Source organism: Rattus norvegicus, chromosome 3 (genome assembly GCF_021556685.1).
Source record: "Rattus norvegicus strain SHRSP/BbbUtx chromosome 3, alternate assembly SHRSP_T2T, whole genome shotgun sequence".
In the NCBI taxonomy this organism is placed as follows: Eukaryota; Metazoa; Chordata; class Mammalia; order Rodentia; family Muridae; genus Rattus; species Rattus norvegicus.
In genome coordinates this window covers 21,272,698-21,294,127 of record NC_141536.1, presented here as the reverse complement: position 1 = coordinate 21,294,127, position 21,430 = coordinate 21,272,698, and the positions used below count along the sequence as shown (strand labels likewise).

The window sequence follows — 21,430 nt, the reverse complement described above, 5'->3', positions numbered from 1 at the left end:
GCTTGCTAGCATTTGCTCAGTAATTAAAGCCATGAAACTGAATGAGATCATCTAGGTAATGAGTGTAGACAGTAGAGTCTTATCAGGTTCAAAGAAGTACCAGTAAGAATGGCAGAGATCCATCAGAGCAATCTCGTGAAAGGGAAAGGAAGAGTTGTGTTTGAAGGAGGAGAGCTATTGATCAGCTGTTCCAAAGCTGCTGGGAGGATAAGACAAGCACTAAGAACTGGGCATTTTGATGCACAGATGCTTGTGTAGGTCTTTGGTGACCATGGCAAGTTATTGCAATGATATGATGGTTTTATGCTGTCTGCTTGAAGTATGTTCCAGGAAGAAAGAAGGACCAGAAGCAATGAGAACAGCTAGTTAGGGCTTCCTTTCCTTAGAGTGGGCCTGTACAAGTGTGCTGTGACCCATGCTAAGACATGGGTGTGTAACTGTTTCAGAATTTGAACGTAGCACTTTTACATGCTCATGTTTATCATTTTAATTTTAATAACATCTAAAAAAAGTTGAAGAGTGGAAACGAGGTTAAAAAAAAAAAAGGAGCATCCACAGGGACCTAGGAGTGCTTAGAACACATTTTTGAAATAGGGTCTCTTTATGTATCCCTGGCTGTCCTAGAACTCTAGCACTATGCAGACCAAGCTGACCTCGAACTTAGAGATTCTCCTGATTAAGAGGGTGTGCCACTACTTCCAGCCATGTGTAAAGCACATTTTGAAATCTGTTTTAACCCAGAGAACAATGTTCTGAGATAAAACCCAGCCATTTGTAAAAGAAAGATTTTTAGGTGGCAATCTTCCTAATGCTTTTCACATTCTACCACCTACTATTTGTGAACGAGAAGCATTCTTTTTGTCAAATTCTCTACCTTGAGGTTTCTGACTGGAAGGAGGTTACCATGTGTTATTTCATATACATTTCGGTGCCAATTTTAAAGGTCATTTCTACCCTTTTGGTGGGAAAAAGAATGCAAGCTTAAGCCCTAAAGACTTAAGTTTACTTTTTTTAAAAATAAGATGCTCTGATTTAGTGTCTTATTTTTTAGTAACTATATTTAACAAAATATATTTAAATACCTTGAATTTTAGAATATCAACTCTCTACTCAAGGCACTTATTTAAAGCAAAAGCCTGAGTTTTTTTTTTTATAGCAAAAAACTGATCTTTCATAAATTAGAAAACATTTTTCTTTCTACTACAGAAATAGAGTAAGTATTACCTTATTTTCTTAACTCTTAAGATGGTACTATTTATATGATGGATGGTTATTTTATGTGTTACTAAGAAAAAAAGTTGTTACCATTTACAATGGCAATCGTTTATAGTGGGCTGAGGATGTGACAATATTGGGGACCAAAGGTTATTTTCTAGTCAATGAAACATAGACAGTCAGCCAAGGAAGGCAGACAAGTTCTTTAGACCGTATTTCATCAGGCCTCTCATTTGTACAGTGAGAGTAACACCCCTACACCTTACCTTGCCACAGAAGAGATCATATGAGATAAAATAATCTCATGTAGGAAATGTAGGCTTTTCTGGGAACATTCTAAGTTTTTCTTTGGTTTAAATTTAGGCCCTTAGATATTATTAAAATAATTCAGAAAAGTTCTTCTCTCAGCTTTGTTGTCAGGTTTAAAATATAGTTTACTTAAGTATTTGAAAATATAATTTTTTTGGGGGAGGGCACAAGGTCTCTATAGCTCTGGCTGGCTTGCAACTGGCTGGCCTCAAAGATCACCTGCCTCTGCTTCCCAAGTGTTGGAATTAAAGGCATGTTTCACTGTGCCTGGCTTGCTAAATGATTTTTAGTCAGTCTGAAGTAGTTATCTTTTCATTATAGCAGAACAGATAACATAACCACACATTTTTATAAAGCAGAAGTAACAACTATAAACATTCTGTTAGTGCTGTGATCTTCCATGAATTTATTAGGACTGCTCATGAGATTAGAAAGGTAAAGGAACATAATAGTAAGCATTCATATGTATGGTATTGCTAACGCAGGCAAATGGTGTCTTAAATTTAGATTAACTTCTCATGTTCACAATATTCTAGTGAGGTGATTGCTTCTCTCATTTGGTATTCCAAAGCTGTAAGTAACATGCCATTTTTGTCATATGTGTGTTTTATCTAGTAATGTAGCAAAATGTGCTGCTTGAAAGTGTTGGTGCTTTGAGCTGAATTTTCTAAAAAAAAATTCTACCTACAGCTTTGGAGATGCAGTTGTGGAAGTTAGACACGACACATGTCAAGTCATAGTCATGGTTAACTTACTATGTCCAGACATTGTGTCCAGGTTACTTCTGCGTATTTTTTTAAAGTTACACAATGCTTGGGGACAGCTATTTTTATCTTTTACACTATAAAGGTTGTGACCCAGAAGTTAAATACCCTACCCAAACTTTTACAGCTATTCAGTTGAGATCTACTTCACATCAAATTTCATGTGTTTTACATAATGGTGCTTCAGTTAGTAATCATGATTTGTTTCCTTTGTAGACAAAACCCGGAGACTACATTTGAAGTGTATGTGGAAGTGGCCTATCCTAGGACAGGTGGCACGCTTTCAGGTACTTGTTCATCTAATTATGATAACGATATATTTTTTTCATTGTATGGAATAACTGTACCCAGCAGAAAATAGATGAAGAATGTGATGTCTTTAAGTTTTTTAAAAGTATCTTTTCTTGTTTTTTTATACTCGTGTTATCCTAGGAAGACTGGAGAATAAAAAGCATAGTGAATACTTTGAGATCCACTGCTTTAGCAGGCTTGAAGTGTGGCTTTATTTGTTTTTATCATTGGGTGTTGGTTTGCGTCTGTCACGAATGTTTGGAAACCAACTTATTAGGCCTTGGTAATGAGCAATGCAGTCTAATAAGTCTAATGGAATTAGACTGCAGGACTCAAATTAATAGAAAGGGAATTCTTTGCCATTAAACTGCTTGAAATAGACTGAATTTAGCAAAACTGTTGATAAAAGAAGGTTGGAGACTAGTTGGAGGAAGTTCCACTTGCCCTAGCATTTATTCGGATTTCCTAAGTGCCCTAAACAGTGGGGTCTCAGATGAGGTTACAACATCCTGTACAGCTGTGTATATCACTTCTTCTTTTTTGTTTTTGCTTTTTTTTTTTTTTTTTTTTTTTTTGGAGCTGGGACCGAACCCAGGGCCTTGCGCTTGCTAGGCAAGAGCTCTACCACTGAGCTAATCCCCAACCCTTGTTTTTGCTTTTTCAAGAGGGGGTTTCTCTTTGTAGCCCTGGATGTCCTAGAACTCATTCTGTAGACTAGGCTAGCCTGGAACTCAGAGATCTGTCTGCCTCTGCCTACTATGAGCTGGGATTAAAGGCCTGTGCCACCACTGACCAGCTTGTGTAGATCACCTTTTTTCCTTCTAAGAATTATTTATTTTATTTTATGTATAGGAGTACACTGTAGCTGCCTTTAGAAGAGGGCATTGAATCCCATTACAGATAGTTGTGAGCCACCATGTGGTTGTTGGGATTTGAACTCGGGACCTCTGGAAGAGCAGTCAGTGCTCTTAACTGCTGAGCCATCTCTCCAGCCCCCTGTAGGTCACTTCTTGACCTAAAATCCTTTTGGATTAATGAGAAAAATAATGTTGTACCCTTTTTCTTGATACCATTTGCTGATTGTTAGGAGATACTGGTCCTCACACTGAAACATTCATGTATTTGATGTTTAAGGAGAGTAAATTTACTTGGATTAGAAATTTGAAGTAATAATTTATGCCCTTCATTGGCTTTATGCCTTTGGTACTGTTTTCTATTGCCTTATTTTCATTAGATTCTTTTTTTTTTTTTTTTTTTGGTTCTTTTTTTCGGAGCTGGGGACCGAACCCAGGGCCTTGCGCTTCCTAGGCAAGCGCTCTACCACTGAGCTAAATCCCCAACCCCTCATTAGATTCTTATAATTATATACATAGTGACTTTTGATCAAGTGCCCTTTATTCTGTTATACATGTGCTGTCAGCTGAGCATCTATATTGTTAACACTTACAATGTAGTCCTTAAAGACAGTCCAATGGCATCCCCATAAGTCCTAATGAGAAATTAGAATCTGAGGTGTAAAGTAGGCCATGTAGCTTCTGTGTGGAATAGCTGGGATTCTTGTTTAATTTTACTTCACACTGCTAAGTTGTCTTCTTGAGGGCAGTACTTGTATGGCACACGTCTCCCCATGTTACCTGCAGGGCTTTGCACGGCATCACTGCTGTTTGTTAAAATGAAGGATTTCCCTCCATGCAAAGTAGATTACAAATTTGTGGTTGTTTGGAAGTAGAAAGTTAAGGTCCTTGTTAAGCGGTGTCTCTTATTGTACAGGGAGAGCACTGGATTTAGGAGCAACAATCAGGTGTGCATGCAGCCACTTCTCTGTGGGTGGACCTCATTCAGTACCATTTGATAACAGCTGTGATCTTACAGATAAATTCAAGGATGAATTTCTGTAGTTACCTAATTTTCCCTCTTCAGTGTTACGGAATTTTCCCGAAAGTTAAAATTTATTTTTTGAAAGATGAAAAAAAAAATGAAAGTCACAAAGTGAGCTGGAAGAATAAGCGGCGAAGCCTTTATCCTGCCTGCTATTACAGCTGCTGGGGTGCAGAGCCTAGCAAAGTCACAAAGGAGACCTGTAGACCACAAATCAAAATATTCTAGTATTTAAAGGATATATAGCTGGGCATGGTGGTGCTTGCTTGTAATCCTGGCACATGGGAGGTGAATCCATTATTTTGAAAATATTTTGAAGTTACAAGAGCAGTTTGCTGCATGTGCCCTTTCTTAGAGCCCATTATTACCATTGTGTTACATCTGCTTTGTCACTACATATGCAATCTTTGTTGCAGATGTGGCTCTTTACCCCTAAGTATTTCAAGGGTAGATATTGTAACGGTAAGGACATTTTCCTTTATAATTCTAGTCCAGTTGTTGAAATAAGAAAATTTAACATTGATGTAACATCAGTTGTTATATTTAAGTTGAATCAATTGTCTCAAGAATGTTCGTTATGACATTTTCCCTTCTGGTCCAGACTCTAGTACAGGGTTCATGGAACCCAATAGTTTTATGTTTGAAATGTTGGAATAATTTTGTGGCTATATTCATCTCTTCTAATGACATGCATCAAAGATGTAGTTCTTTTGTTTCATCCCTGTATTTGCATCCTTTTGACTGTGTCTTCATGGTTACACCCAGGTTGCGTATTGGTGATTTCTGCCTTCAGTGTATCTTATCAGCAAGCATATGATAGCTATCCCATTTTTGTTTAAAAAATGCATAAAACTTACAAGTGTGGGTTAACAAAATAACACAAATGAGTACATGACTGTTATTCAGGCTAAGAATGTTGTATGGTTTTATGCCAAAACTAGTCTTGGCAACAAAGATTCTGCCTCCATCTTTTTTTTTTTTTTTTTTTTTTTTGGTTCTTTTTTTTCGGAGCTGGGGACCGAACCCCGGGCCTTGCGCTTCCTAGGTAAGCGCTCTACCACTGAGCTAAATCCCCAGCCCCAGATTATTATTATTTTTTTTTTTGTGTTTTTTTTTTTTTTTTCGGAGCTGGGGACCGAACCCAGGGCCTTGCGCTTCCTAGGCAAGCGCTCTACCACTGAGCTAAATCCCCAGCCCCAGATTATTATTATTTTTTTTTGTGGTTTTTTTTTTTTTTTTCGGAGCTGGGGACCGAACCCAGGGCCTTGCGCTTCCTAGGCAAGCGCTCTACCACTGAGCTAAATCCCCAGCCCCAGATTATTATTATTTTTTTTTTGTGGTTTTTTTTTTTTTTTCGGAGCTGGGGACCGAACCCAGGGCCTTGCGCTTCCTAGGCAAGCGCTCTACCACTGAGCTAAATCCCCAACCCCTTCTGCCTCCATCTTATGCAGTGCCTTAGGAGTTCCTCATTGGCTCTCCTTTCACATTGCCACTTTTGGAGGGGCACAAAATTGTCAGGTCTATAAAGTATGCCATTTGTTGCTTGAACCCTTTCACCCTAGACTGTTCTGGGAGAATTCAAGATCTTAGGATTCCTTACACAAGTGGATTTGAGCTAATTTCCAGAGCCTATATGAGTCTGTTCTATAGGATCCGTCCTCCTGAGGGCAAACTGTGCTGCCAGTGTACTTATCCCAGGGCTTTAGGGTGCTCCTACATGGGGAGTGGGTATGGGACAGTTAATAGGTATAGCTGAACTTAGGGTTGGGTAACTTTGTGTTTGTGTGAAAGGTCCCTTGCTGTGTGGGATTTGGAAGGGGCCATGAGTAGTCAGTCAATAGCTAGTATTTCCTCTACCACTACTTTTCTGCATCAAATGCTTAGCAGTTCAAAATTATATACTGTGTTTCACTTTCCAGTTAGTTCTAAAGGTATATTTATCATGGTAGGAGGAAAATATATCTAATAGTTGTAAACTTGATTCATAACTTTGCTTTTTTTTTGTTTTTGTTTTTGTATTTTTGGTATCCTAGGCTGGCCTCAAATTCACTTTGTAACTGAGGATGACCTTGAACTCAATGTTCTCCCACATCTACCTCTCAAGGACTAGGGTTACAGACATGCACTATCATACCTAGCTATCTGACTTAAAGGATTAACTATTTAGATATATGGTCTGTATGTCTCTTTTCTACCTTTGTAGATCTGTAAATGTTAGAGATGGCCTTAGTCATACCCTGAAACCCCTCCCTTTCTTTCTTTAGAAGCAACCACCATCCTTTTATGTGAGTCATTCCTTTGTTGTTTTCATAGTTTTATTACATGTGTATGACTCCCTAAAAAAATAATTTAATTGTGCCTGTTTGTCAATTCTAAAGACATAGAGTTATTCTTTATGTAATTTTGGTATGTTTTTGCTCAGTTATGTTTATAAGGGCCCTTCATGTTGTACGTCACTGCAGTCATTTATTTTTATCACTGTGATATTTATAGAGTTGTACTCCAGTTTTGTTGTTGCTGCTGCTGTGTTTACTGGTGCTTGGGACATGCAAGGCAAGCATTCCACCACTGAGCTCTTACACCCAGCTTGGTCCATTCTGTTACTGATAGTAAAGTTGCAGTGTTGAAGTCACATGCCAATTTTGGCTTTTGCAAATGCTGCTGTGATTTTTCTTGCACATGTATCTGGTGGGTGTAGACATATGTTATCATTGACTGTATTATATATCTGATTTCTGTGTCATAGTAAACTTCTTCATAGTGGGTTGTGCTGCTGTGCATTCTCATCTGTAATGTTTGGTGGTGCTGCTGTTCTATAACTTCATTGGTACTTGGCATAGTTAGAGTTCATCTTCATCAGTGTGATGGCTGTGTTTTGTTTTGTTTTGTTTTGTTTGGTTTTTTGTTTTGTTTTGTTTTCATTTTCCTGGTGATAGATTGAATACTGTATTGGTGTGGTGTCTTGAATACCTTCACACACACACACACACACACACACACACACACACACACACACACGTGTAGTTACACTTTACTTAAAACAATTCATAAAGTAGTGAGGTATTTTACATGCTCCTCAAAAATCAGCTAATATTACCAAGATGAGAAAGAACAGAAACATCACTATCTTTAAAGACAGGTCTTTTTTCCATTGATGTGTGTGTACATCAGTGAAGACCTTTAACTGATATATGTGCTGTGCTCTGAGAAATGGAAAGAGGCATGTGCTTTGTCAGTACTGTATAGAAGCTACATCAAGAACCTTAACAGTGCAGGGATGGATACCTTCCTAAGGCTGTACAGAGCGTTGGAAATGGACATGTGCTCTGTGGTAATTTGTCAGATTTCCTTTTGCTGTTCCTAGTGAGTGAACTGTAGCTGAATATTTGACTTCAGACACCTTGGCTCCTTCTACAACCTTCTTGTTGATAGTTCTTTGTGTATTTTTCTTTTTTCTGTTACTATTTTAGGCATTCATTTGGCTGTTTTAGATGATTGCAAAGAATCTACCTTTGTTCCTCAGATCTGCATTTCTGTGTTTCCGGGCAAACTTAGATATAAACCTTACATTGCACAGTGCTAGTGTCTGGGCCTAATCTTCTCTTTGAAGTTTGTTTGCACCCCCCTGGAGGGATTAAATTCCTGCTGTGAGAAGGTGGGCTAAAAAGCACTGAGACTACTTTATGGGTCTTTAATTGAAAGGTTTAGTGTACATTTGCTCTATAAATGTCTGTGAGAGTTCTAGTCTTACAATTTTTGCTTCAATTGTCATAGATTCTTGTTGTAAATAAAATATGAATATAGTAAAAATGCTTTTCTCAAGGCATTTAATATTTACTGCAGATTATTCTGGTGTGTGTGTTTTGGCTCTTCATCTTTAAAATTTTAGCATCTTGTTTAGTGGATTAGTTCTTGAGCATATATGAAAAATTTTAAATTTTGAAAGGTTATAAAGAAGATAGAATCACCATTTAATAATAACTGTCATTAATATTTTGGTATATTTACTTCTTTGAAATCTCTCTGTGTGTGGATAAAATATATAATCCTTTTTCTAAACATCTTCTATATGTATTTTTGATTCCTTTCAATTCAAATTCTTAAAATTTATTAATATAGTTTTGTGAAACTGCTTTAGTTGTTATAAATTATTGCACCAAATGTTGTTTACTTACAATTAAATCTTTATATGCTTCTAGGGTTCCTTTGTAAATGATAGTGTTTTTGTGTATAAAGCATGTCATTTAGGCACCAGATTTTGACCTTTTAAACAGAAGCTGAAATCCAGTCATGATAATGATAATTCCAGTTCTTGGAATTATTGTCGTGCATCATGCAGTAGGATGAAGAGTTCAAGGCTATTTCTTGGCTACGTAGTGACACCAGCCTGGTCTACCATGAAATCGTTTCCAAACAACAGCAACAATACAATCAAAACCCCAACAAACACTGATAAACAGACACTCTAAACAATTCCCCTCCCCCGAAAATTGGTAAATTTTAAGTAGATTTTTGGTATGTTTTGTTATATATTTTTAATGCTTTCTAATTGGCCAGTTTGCTGGAGAACTCACATTTCCATAAGGCTTCCAAGATAGGCATCCCACACTGCAGAAGCACCCAACACTGAATTGAGGCTCTCTTGCAAGAGATAATCAGCCTATCCCATGATCAGATGGTGCTGGGCATGCAGAAACTCTGGCGTGCATTTCCACACAAGTGTCTCATTACAGTTGGCCTTTCTGAGCCTGCTGCAGGCACTCTGCCTGGGTAGATGTGTAGCACTGGGAGAGTGGCAGCATCAGGTTTTTTAGGGCTGCCCAGCAGATCACTTCTTTCTATGTCCACTCCCTCTACAGCATTTGTAATGCAGTAGCTCAATGGGCACTTTTAAAAAAGATAAGGGTGCCAAAGTTGAGATGCTGTTGGGATTTTGTGAAAGCAGTGTTGGTCACAATGCTTTGGAAGCTGATTTGTTCAGGTGTTAGGCAGCAACCCTAAGAAAAAAATTCCTCATTAAAAGTTGCTCTTAAATAGCTGTCCACATTTTTGTTTGAGCAATATCGTGAAGAACACTGAGACTTTGCCAGCTTAACGACTTTGAGAGCCAGGTCTGTGATTTAGAACTTCAGCTTTTATTGCCCCATGATTGTGGTCTTGGAGTTTCATCTGAATCTGTGCTGACAGCAGATGCTCCATATTATTAGAGATTAATAAAGTTGAGAGGCTGGAGCAATGGATCAGGAGTGTCTCAGGGTTTCTATTGCTCTGATAAAACACCATAACCAAAGCAACTTGGGGACAGAAGGGTCTATTTTGACAAAAAACTTACAGTTCAACATTGCATGGTATCACTGAAGGAAGTCAGAATTGGAACTCAAACACAGTAGGAACCTGGAGGTAGGGGGTTGATTGATGCATGGGCCATGGAGAGTGCTGCTTACTTACTGGCTTTCATAGCCTGCTTCCTATTAGAACCCAGGATCTCGTGCCCAGAGGGGACACTACCTACAATGGGTTGGGCCCTCCCTTCTATATCGATCACTAATTAAAATGCACTATAGACTTGCCTACAGGCCAGTCTTATGGAGGCATTCCTTTTAATTAAAGTTCCCTTAGGGTTTAAGATCATTTGCTGCTCTTCCAGAAGAATCCGGTTTGGTCCCTAGCACCCATACAGGTTGCTCACAACCATCTGTAGCTCTACCTTCAGAGGACCTGACTTATATACCTCTGCATAATTAAAATTAATGAAGATAAAAGAAAAAGAAAAACCCACAAGGGCCTGGATGTTGTGGAGGCACACACCTTTAATCCCAGCACTCAGGAGGCAGAGGCAAGTGGATCTCTAAATTTAAGGGCAGAATGGTCTACAGAGTAAGTTACTGGATAGCTAGGGCTACACAGAGAAACCCTGTCTCAAATAGACAAACAAATAAACACAAACCAAGAAGAAAACCCCCCAAGACCAAAAAAAAAAAATCCCCAAAACCCCAAACACAACAGCAACAAAAAACACAAGGAAAGAAAGTTAAACTGTGCCGTCTGGTTTATGTAGGCACTGTGAGTGTACAGAAACCTTTTTGTTGGTATGCTTTTGTTGTCTTTGTTTTTTTGAGACGGGGTTTGGTTATGTAGCTTTACCGTGGAACTCACTGAAGATTGTGGTCGACTTGGACTTGTGTTGATCTTGGAGTGCTGGGATTGTAAGCATACACCCACAGTACCTAGCATGTAGGAGCTCTTCTCAGAATCAAGTTTTATTTTAGATTAAAATATTGAGGGAGATCATCTAAAATTACCATCATATTCTTGCATTAATAACAAAGTGAATCCAGCAAACTTAAAGAATGACAGTAATATCACTGTCTTTTAAGTTCTTATTATATTCCAGTCAATATAGTTTTCTTTGTGCGTGCATGACTATGGTGTGTGTGTGTGTGTGTGTGTGTGTGTATTGAGGCCAGAGGTCAGAGTCATTGTTGAATTACTCTCTAATTTGTTTTTTTTTTTTTTTTTTTCGGAGCTGGGGACCGAACCCAGGGCCTTGTGCTTGCTAGGCAAGCGCTCTACCACTGAGCTAAATCCCCAACCCCTCTAATTTGTTTTTTAAGATAAGGCCTCCCACTGAACCTGGAGCTTGTCAAATTGACTAGACTTTTGGACCAGTGGGCTCTGTCTCCACAGTGCTGGGGTTATAGATATGCACTTCTGCACCTAGCTCTTATATGGGCATAGGAGATCCAAACTCAGTTCTGTGGTAGGCATTTTACCAACTGAACCTTCTTCCTAGCCTCTAATTTTTCTTTAATCTTATGAAATTTTTTAAATTAGATTTGAGAAAATTGAGATGACTTTGCACAGTATGGGCAACCTCCCAGTTGTAGACTTGTGTCTAACTTCATCTATATGGCAGCTTCCTTACAGGTACTGTCTAAGCACATGTACATGCAGTGATTAGGGAAATCAGATGATCTTAGCGCCGGGAAGAGAAACCAGGCTTATAGAAAATTATTAGACAGAAAACTTTATTCATAATGGACAGAGAAATCTTACTTTTTCTGGCAAGTTGGCACTAGTTAAACCTTCGCGACTCTTTCTTTACCTTCCCTTGAGTTTTCCAGTGAAAATGATTCTACTTTATGAAGTATTCTGGTGTAGATTTTGATTCTTAGTCTCATAGTCAGATCAAATTATTTTTCCTCAAAAGATTGATTACTTAAAAACATTTATTCTAAGGCTGGTACCCACCTTTAATCCCAGCACTCAGGAGACAGAGGTAGGCACATCTCTGTAGATTTGAGGACAGACTGGTGTACAAAGTGAGTTTTGAAAGCCAAAACTATGAAGAAAAACTGGAATGCCAGGGCATTATGTGGGAATGGGTGGGTGGGAGTGGGAGCATCCTCATAAAAGCAGGGGAGGGGGAGGTGGTATGGGGGAAGGGGAAAAGGAGATAACATTTGAAATGTGAATACATAAAATAACCAGAAAAATAAAATAAAGAAGAAAAACAACAACGAAACCAAAACAAACAAACAAGAAAACCCCGAAACCAAAAAACCAAAACCATATATTTTACTTTTTTTCCAATTGAGTACACTTGACATGGTAGTTCTGGCCCTGCTCCCAAACCTGTGGAAGAGAGAGCTCAGCGCCCAGACTTAAATTAAAGACTTCTTAGAATTTAATGAAAATGAAGGTACAACATACTCAAACTTATGGAACACAATGAAAGCTGTGCTAAGAGGAAAACTCATAGCGCTGAGTGCCTGCAGAAAGAAACAGGAGAGAGCATATATCAGCAGCTTGACAGCACACCTAAAAGCTCTAGAACGAAAAGAAGCAAATACACCCAGGAGGAGTAGAAGGCAGGAAATAATCACACTCAGAGCTGAAATCAACCAAGTAGAAACAAAAAGGACTATATAAAGAATCAACAGAACCAAAAGCTGGTTCTTTGAGAAAATTAACAAGGTAGATAAACCCTTAGCCAGACTAACCAGAAGATACAGAGAGTATGTGCAAATTAGCAAAAGCAGAAATGAAAAGGGAGCCATAACAACAGAATCAGAGGAAATTCAAAAAATCATCAGATCCTACTACAAAAGCCTATATTCAACAAACCTTGGAAATCTGGAGGAAATGGACAATTTCCTAGACAGATACCAGGTACCGAACCTGAATCAGGAACAGATAAACCATTTAAACAACCCCATAACTCCTAAAGAAATGGAAGCAGTCATTAAAAGTCTCCCAACCAAAAAGAGCCCAGGTCCAGATGGGTTCAGTGCAGAATTCTATCAGACCTCCATAGAAGACCTCATACCAATACTATCCAAACTATTCCACAAAATTGAAACAGACGGAATGGTACCAAATTCCTTCTATGAAGCCACAATTACTCTTATACCTAAACCACACAAAGACCCAACAAAGAAAGAGAACTTCAGACTAATTTCCCTTATGAATATCAACACAAAAATACTCAATAAAATTCTTGCAACCCGAATCTAAGAACACATCAAAACAATCATCCACCATGATCAAGTAAGCTTCATCCCAGGCATGCAGGGATGGTTTATTATACGGAAAACCATCAACGTAATCCATTATATAAACAAATTGAAAGATAAAAACCACATGATCATTTCATTAGATGCTGGGAAAGCATTTGTCAAAATTCAACACCCCTTCATGATAAAAGTCCTGGAAAGAACAGGAATTCAAGGCCCATACCTAAACATAGTAAAAGCCATATACAGCAAACCACTAGCCAACATCAAACTAAATGGAGAGAAACTTAAAGCAATCCCACTAAAATCAGGGACTATGCAAGGCTGCCTACTCTCTCCCTACTTACTCAATATAGTTCTTGAAGTTCTAGCCAGAGCAATCAGACAACAAAAGGAGATCAGAGGGATACAGATTGGAAAGGAAGAAGTCAAAATATCACTATTTGCAGATGATATGATAGTATATTTAAGTGATTCCAAAAGTTCTACCAGAGAACTACTAAAGCTGATAAACACCTTCAACAAAGTGGCTGGGTATAAAATTAACTCAAATCAGTAGCCTTCCTCTACACAAAAGAGAAAAAAGCTGAGAAAGAAATTAGGGAAATGACACCCTTCATAATAGTCCCAAATATTATAAAAAACCTCGGTGTGACTTTAACCAAGCAAGTGAAAGATCTGTATAATAAGAACTTCATGCCTCTGAAGAAAGAAATTGAAGAAGATCTCAGAAGATGGAAAGATCTCCCATGCTCATGGATTGGCAGGATTAATATAGTAAAAATGGCCATTTTACCAAAAGCAATCTAAAGATTCAATGCAATCCCCATCAAAATTCCAATCCAATTCCTCATAGAATTAGACAGAACAATTTGCAAATTCATCTAGAATAACAAAAAACCCAGGATAGCTAAAACTATCCTTAACAATAAAAGGACTTCCGGGGGAATCACTATCCCTGAACTCAAGCAGTATTACAGAGTAATAGTGATAAAAACTATATGGTATTGGTACAGAGACAGGCAGATAGACCAGTGGAATAAAACTGAAGACCGAGAAATGAACCCACACACCTATGGTCACTTGATTTTTGACAAAGGAGCCAAAACCATCCAATGGAAAAAAGATAGCATTTTCAGCAAATGGTGCTGGTTCAACTGGAGGTCAGCATGTAGAAGAATGCAGATCAATCCATGCTTATCACCCTGTACAAAGCTTAAGTCCAAGTGGATCAAGGACCTCCACATCAAACCAGATACACTCAAACTAATAGAAGAAAAAGTGGGGAAGAATCTCGAACACATGGGCACTGGAGAGAATTTCCTGAACAAAGCACCAATGGCTTATGCTCTAAGATCAAGAATCAACAAATGGGATCTCATAAAACTACAAAGCTTCTGTAAGGCAAAGGACACTGTCGTTAGGACCAAACGGCAACCAACAGATTGAGAAAAGATCTTTACCAATCCTACAACAGATAGAGGCCTTATATCCAAAATATACAAAGAACTCAAGAAGTTAGATCACAGGGAGACAAATAACCCTATTAAAAAGTGGGGTTCAACTCCTCCATTGTTGGTGGGATTGCAGACTGGTACAACCATTCTGGAAATCAGTCTGGAGGTTCCTCAGAAAATTGGACATTGAACTGCCTGAGGATCCAGCTATACCTCTCTTGGGCATATACCCAAAAGATGCCCCAACATGTAAAAAAGACATGTGCTCCACTATGTTCATTGCAGCCTTATTTATAATAGCCAGAAGCTGGAAAGAACCCAGATGCCCTTCAATAGAGGAATGGATACAGAAAATGTGGTACATCTACACAATGGAATATTACTCAGCTATCAAAAACAATGACTTTATGAAATTCGTAGGCAAATGGTTGGAACTGGAAAATATCATGCTGAGTGAGGTAACCCAATCACAGAAAAACACACATGGTATGCCCTCATTGATAAGTGGCTATTAGCCCAAATGCTTGAATTACCCTAGATGCCTAGAACAAATGAAACTCAAGACAGATGATCAAAATGTGAATGCTTCACTCCTTCTTTAAAAGGGGAACAAGAATACCCTTGGCAGGGAATAGAGAGGCAAAGATTAAAACAGACACAGAAGGAACACCCATTCAGAACCTGCCCCACATGTGGCCCACACATATACAGCCATCCAATTAGTCAAGATGGATGAAGCAAAGTAGTGCAGGCCGACAGGAGCCGGATGTAGATCGCTCCTGAGAGACACAGCCAGAATACAGCAAATACAGAGGCGAATGCCAGCAGCAAACCACTGAACTGAGAACAGGACCCCCGTTGAAGGAATCAGAGAAAGGACTGAAAGAGCTTGAAGTGGCTTGAGACCCCACATGAACAACAATGCCAAGCAACCAGAGCTTCCAGGGACTAAGCCACTATCCAAAGACTATACATGGACTGACCCTGGGCTCCCACCTCGTAGGTAGCAATGAATATCCTAGTAAGATCACCAGTGGAAGAGGAAGCCCTTGGTCCTGCTAAGACTGAACCCCCAGTGATCGTGATTGTTGGGGGGAGGGTGGTAATGGGGGGAGGATGGGAAGGGGAACACCCATACAGAAGGGGAGAGGGAGGCGTTAGGGAATGTTTGCCTGGAAACCGGGAAGGGGAATAACAATCGAAATGTAAATAAGAAATACTCAAGTTAATAAAGATGGTTAAAAAAAAGAAATTTGTAAATGTTGTGATAGAAATAATATATATGTATATATGTATGTATGCGTTTCAGAGAATAAATAAAAATACCTGCCACTCAGCTTATGAACATTTTGTGCTTCCCTCAATTTGCTTTTTCTCCAACAAGATCACATTTTGAATTTTACATTAATTGTATATCTGTGCTTGGAACTGGTGCTTTTTATTGTATTGCTGCTACTTCAAATTGCTCCTATCGAGGGAGTTTAAAGTGCTGTTCTCAGGAAGAAACAGAATATAAGCCATTCTCTCTCTCTCTCTCTCTCTCTCTCTCTCTCTCTCTCTCTCTCTCTCTCTCTCTCTCCTTCCCCCCGCCCTCAAGATGTATTTTATGTATATGAGTACATCATCCCTATCTTTTTTTTTTTTTTTAATTAACTTGAGTATTTCTTATATACATTTCAAGTGTTATTCCCTTTCCCGGTTTCCGGGCAAAATCCCCCTCCCCCCTCCCCTTCCTTATGGGTGTTCCCCTCCCAACCCTCCCCCCATTGCCGCCTTCCCCCCATAGTCTAGTTCACTGGGGGTTCAGTCTTAGCAGGACCCAGGGCTTCCCCTTCCACTGGTGCTCTTACTAGGATATTCATTGCTAACTATGAGGTCAGAGTCCAGGGTCAGTCCATGTATAGTCTTTAGGTAGTGGCTTAGTCCCTGGAAGCTCTGGTTGCTTGACATTGTTGTACTTTTGGGGTCTCGAGCCCCTTCAAGCTCTTCCAGTTCTTTCTCTGATTCCTTCAACGGGGGACCTATTCTCAGTTCAGTGGTTTGCTGCTGGCATTCGCCTCTGTATTTGCTGTATTCTGGCTGAGTCTCTCAGGAGCGATGTACATCCGGCTCCTGTCGGTCTGCACTTCTTTGCTTCATCCATCTTGTCTAATTGGGTGGCTGTATAACATCATCCCTATCTTAAGACACATCAGAAAAGGCCATCAGATCCCATTGCAGATGGTTGTGAGCCACCATGTGGTTGCTGGTAATTTGAACTCAGGACCTCTGGAAGAGCAGCAGTTCTAACCCATGAGCCATCTCTCCAGCCCTAACTTTTTTCTTAGTTAATGCTTACTGTTTGGGAAGCAGATTCCAGACTTTTTTGCTTATTACTAAAGTATGCATTTTAGGGGCCATCTAGGTCAAGAGATGCAAAGAGCATCTCATAATATTTGCTTTATTCACACTAGTGGCCTTTCTTGCTGTCTTTGAGATTCACATTATCAGGTCCTGGGAATGTAGGTGGACCAGGAGTTCAAGTGTTAAAATCCATGTAAGGAAGGAGGTGTTGAAAAGTTTTTTAATATATTTTTATGTGTTTGTTTTTGAGGTGGTTTGTTTGTTTTAATATTTTCTCAGCTATAAGGGAGTACAACTAGCACTTGCTCCATGCAGCTGAGGGGGTGATGAGAGTGTGCATTGCACAGGACATGGGGAGTTCTTTATAAATGTGAACTGTTTTAAATTTTTTGTGTTTAAGGCAGTAGTTCATATCTCAGTATTCCAGCTATTCAGCAACTGTTATCAGTGAGGCCTAGCTGGAGAGTAGCAAGCAAGTACAAGTAGCTTAAGTGGATTTCTGGATCTTTGCATTTAAACTCAAGCCTTTTATTCATAGAAATGCCCTTGCCTTATGCTCTAAGTGTTCTTGCATAGCCTAAGGATTTGTTTGTACTAGGTTTCTCGCCAAAGTTATTGATCATGCTGAAACTTTTATTGTTTCATTCAGGATTCTTTTATTAGAAGTGGCAGAACTCAGATTAAATTTGTCTTAAGAATAAAAGGGAGTTTATTAGTGTTCTATACTGACAAATCCAGTGGTAAAAATGTCTTCAGATTTCACCAGATCTCAGAGATTTGCCTTCATTCTCAGCTCTTGGTCATGTTTATTGAGTCCCTATGCAATGATAAAGTTACCTATGAAGAAATCCCAACCTGCATACCACTACTTTAATCCCCCACATGATACAAGAGCATCTTACGGGGTTCTGAGCCATCATTTCAGGTGTAACTCATATCTGAGTTGCTTAACTATCCAGTTGGTAGGTAGCAACCTTAGGGGGAAAATCATTGTTTAAATTTGCTTTTTACAAACTACCTATAGCAAGGTATGGTGGTGGATACATTTAATCCCAGCTCCTGGGAGGCAGAGACAGGTGGATCTTTGTGAGTTGGAGGCCAGCCTGGTCCTCAAAGCAAGTTTCAGGACAGCTAGGGCTGTTATTTAGGGACACCCTGTTTCAAAAAACAAAAACAAATAAAACAAAAAGCTACCCATGTTTTTTTCTTGGCAACATTGCAAAGAAAACTTGAGACTGCCTACTTAATATATTGAGAGCCAGGTCTGTGATCGAAGCAGGTCCCATCTGGATCATATACCTACCTTGAACCATATTCAGAGATTTTTTTTTTTTTATTTAATAACAGGGTCTCTCATTGTTGCCTTTGCCATCCTAGAATTTGTTATGTAGACCAGGCTGGCCTCAAAGTCATTGAGTTCCACCTGTGTTTTCCAAAGATGTGTGGCACCACATCTGACTAAGGGGGTTTTAATCTGGTGACTGGTGTGAATGTGTACATGGACATGCCTATATGCACACATGGGCATGCTGTCAATTCAGTGCCATTTGGATGCCTTGGATTTCCTTAGAAGAAAGTCTGGTGAAGGGAGGAATGAATGCCATGAAGTAAATATGCTTCTCAAAGAGTAGCAAGCTGTTTACTTTAGTTTGGAAAGATTTTCAACCCAAACAATTAAGGTATAGTTTCAGGGTTTAGAAATGTGGATCTTCAATGGAGTTGTCCCGTGGTTCTAGCATGTGGGCGTCTGCAGCAGGAGAGACACTAGTTGCTGATTGCATAGTGAGATCCTGTCTAAAAATAAACAAGATTGCTTTTCAACTTTCTTGAAAGCCATCATGCAAGGCCCATTTCTCATAAGTCTCCATGACCAAAATCAACTGCCATTGAACTCTTCATCACCTGTCCTGTACACATTCCCTACAGACTCAGCCCTATGCTGGACCATAGAGTAGCAGCTATGCTATTTCTGTAGAACAGATCCAGATCTTGTGTTTAGATGCATAGAAGGCTTTGAGAAATACAGAAACCTTCAAGAAATGATATTATTGTCTTTGCACTTCTGGTACTAATTTCACAATGTACTTTGCATTTCTTCTTTATGTTGAAGACAGTCTGTTCAAGGCTTTGATTAGAAGCAGCAAGCTTTGCTGAAAAGATCATCATGGGCCTACTTTGCCCAGCAGGAGGCTTTAATAACTTGCTCCCTAGATCTAGGTCTTTTTTCCCCTCTATAATATATTCTTACATAGTAGAAAATTTTGCTCTCATGAACCTCATTTGAAGAGAGAAACATAGATGGATATTAATTACTGCCTTTGTTATAACAATGGTGTTAAGAAACTTTGGGGATAAAGTACTAAAAGCAATGTAATGGCAACTCTATGGGTTTTGAAATCACAAGGCTTGAGTTCAGATTTCTTTTGTCTCTCACCAGTTGTTTGACATTGAGGAAGTTAGTTAAGCTGGATAACAGATTGTCATTGTTTAATGGGACTTACATCTCTCTACTTGACATGTTTTTAAAAACTTTTTCTTCATGAATTGCACATCATGTACTGCAGTCCCACTCATCTCCCAGTCTCTCCATATCTGCCCTCCTCCCCCTCTCTCTCTCAAAACAAAACAAAGTCTTACTGTTGAAGCTGTGGTGTGTCACAATGTGTCACACAGTATACCCTTTTGTTCAAGCAGCTTTACTTGCAAATTTTCATTGCAGTGAGTATTTGGTCTTGTTCAAGGCCCCTGGCTTCTGTTACACTATGAATACTGTGTCATTGCTGGGACCCCTTTTGGATATTCTGTTGTTGTCCAGTGTCATAGAGATCCTACAGTTTTAGTTCTGCTGGACCTGCCCCTTCGTAGATGGGTTAGATATTGGGGTAAGACAACTCAAAGCCCTAGATCTGGTCCTGGATGGTAGCTGAGTTGGTCAACCTGCCACCTCTCTACACCCATGCAACTGGGGCCATCTATCCAGCACTGCCTAGGTGAGGGACATGGCCAGCTCACCTCAAGTACCAGTTACCAAGGGGTGGGGCTGGTTCTCCCATGCTGCACAGGTGAGTGATAGGCTAGCTCAGCTTAGCCCTCAGATATGAACATGGCACCAGGTGGCAGCACAGACATCAATATAAGCCCCTGCTATGGTAGGGCTATGTACCCAGACATGGCCTCAGGTGGCAGCACAGGCTACTCACATCATGCTGTTTCTCACAGGTCTTTGCGTCTCCAGTTTTGTCTTTCTTCATAGTTCACAAACTATTCTGCTTCTCTTTCTTTCCCATCTCTCTACCACATACTTGCTCAGTGTAGTGGTGTCCTATGGTCAGGCCTTTGACCATCCCCCCTTGGGAGGCAGGCGTGCCTCTCATTTTTTTTTTTTAATTTAGAGATAATATGTACTAAAATGTGTAACATGGAAAAGAGTGTAAACTAGACATTCTTGTACTGACTTAATTTGCAATATCTAATTTGAAAAAAGTTTTAAAAACCAAAAACCAGAAACCCTCTTCACAACCAAACTTTGGCAGTTGTAATAAACAGATTAAACCTTCCTTTTGCTAGAGTTTCTTTTTGAAAGGGTCCAAATATTAGAGTAGTAATTATTGTGAAAGGCATGATGGAGAGAGAAAACCGTGTGTGTTTTAGCAAATCGAGGACTAATTCTGAGTTCTGGTTATAATAATAACCTATATGATCAACCTGTGGATTTTTCCTTACTCCTGTGTGTCACATTTAAATTTTAACAAGAACTTTGTGACTGGGCCTTTGTCACCAGTGTTCTAATTCACACTGTCTACCCAGATGCCAAGAAAGTAAATTGCGTCAGAGACTTATTAAAAGAGTCCCTTTCTGGAGTGTGGTCCCCAGTTGGTGTATGGTTAGCCCCGTTGTATTCTCAGAAGTAATGATCAGATATTCAGAATGATGGAAGCAGCTTTTGAGCATCAAAGGAATTTCTATCAGTTTATTTGGGTGGTACTTAAAAAGGAAAAGGGACATGACTATTTGGAAGATTTTCTACATGAAGAAATACTGTTTTTCTCATAGTCCCCAACGAACTTGAAAACCAGCAGTTGTTTAGTTTATCTTCTCTTCCTACTTAATTTTGATTAATAGAAGACACCCTACCCCCCAAAACTCCGCAAGAATATTATTGGCGCAATCTGATTGAGAATGTTTTCTTGAGGAGATTGGAAGGGTTAAATCTAGCATTTGTTTTAGAGTATGTTCTATTTGATTTCAAACAAATGATTTAAACTCTCTCTAGTTCAGTGGTTCTCAACCTGTGGGTCATGACCCCTGGGAGTGTCAAATGACTCTTTCATAGAGGTCACATATCAGATATCTTGCATATCAGATATTTTCATTACAGTTCCTAACAGTAGCAAAATTACAGTTATAAAGTAGCAATGAAAATGGTTCTATGGTTGGGGGGAGGTTATCACAGCTTGGGGAACTGTATTAAAAAGGATTAGACTGCTCTAGTCCCTAGACTGTAAAATGGACATGATGATAGTATCTCATACTGTTTGTTCTGAAGATCAATTATGAGAAAACAAAGCCCCCACAAAACATATGGCAGAACACTTCTTATTATGACAGAGTGTGTTAGATTTGGATTGATCCTAGAAACTGGACAAAGAAAGGTCAC

General features: G+C 39.2%; 1 protein-coding gene across 50 annotated transcripts in view; it reads left to right on the top strand.

Moving 5' to 3' along the window:
- Positions 1–21,430, top strand: part of Dennd1a (DENN domain containing 1A) — a 488,046-nt gene that overhangs the window by 54,713 nt on the left and 411,903 nt on the right. For 49 of the 50 annotated variants that reach the window (XR_015683115.1, XR_015683114.1, NM_001434229.1 and 46 more), the window contains one exon: positions 2,505–2,575. Coding sequence is in view for 34 of the 50 variants with exons in the window: in NM_001434229.1 (NP_001421158.1) it covers positions 2,505–2,575 (71 nt within the window). In the remaining 16 variants the exon portion in view is untranslated. Of the gene's footprint in view, positions 1–2,484; positions 2,576–21,430 lie in introns of those variants that run through there. The other variant, NM_001191747.1, reaches the window with a different exon arrangement.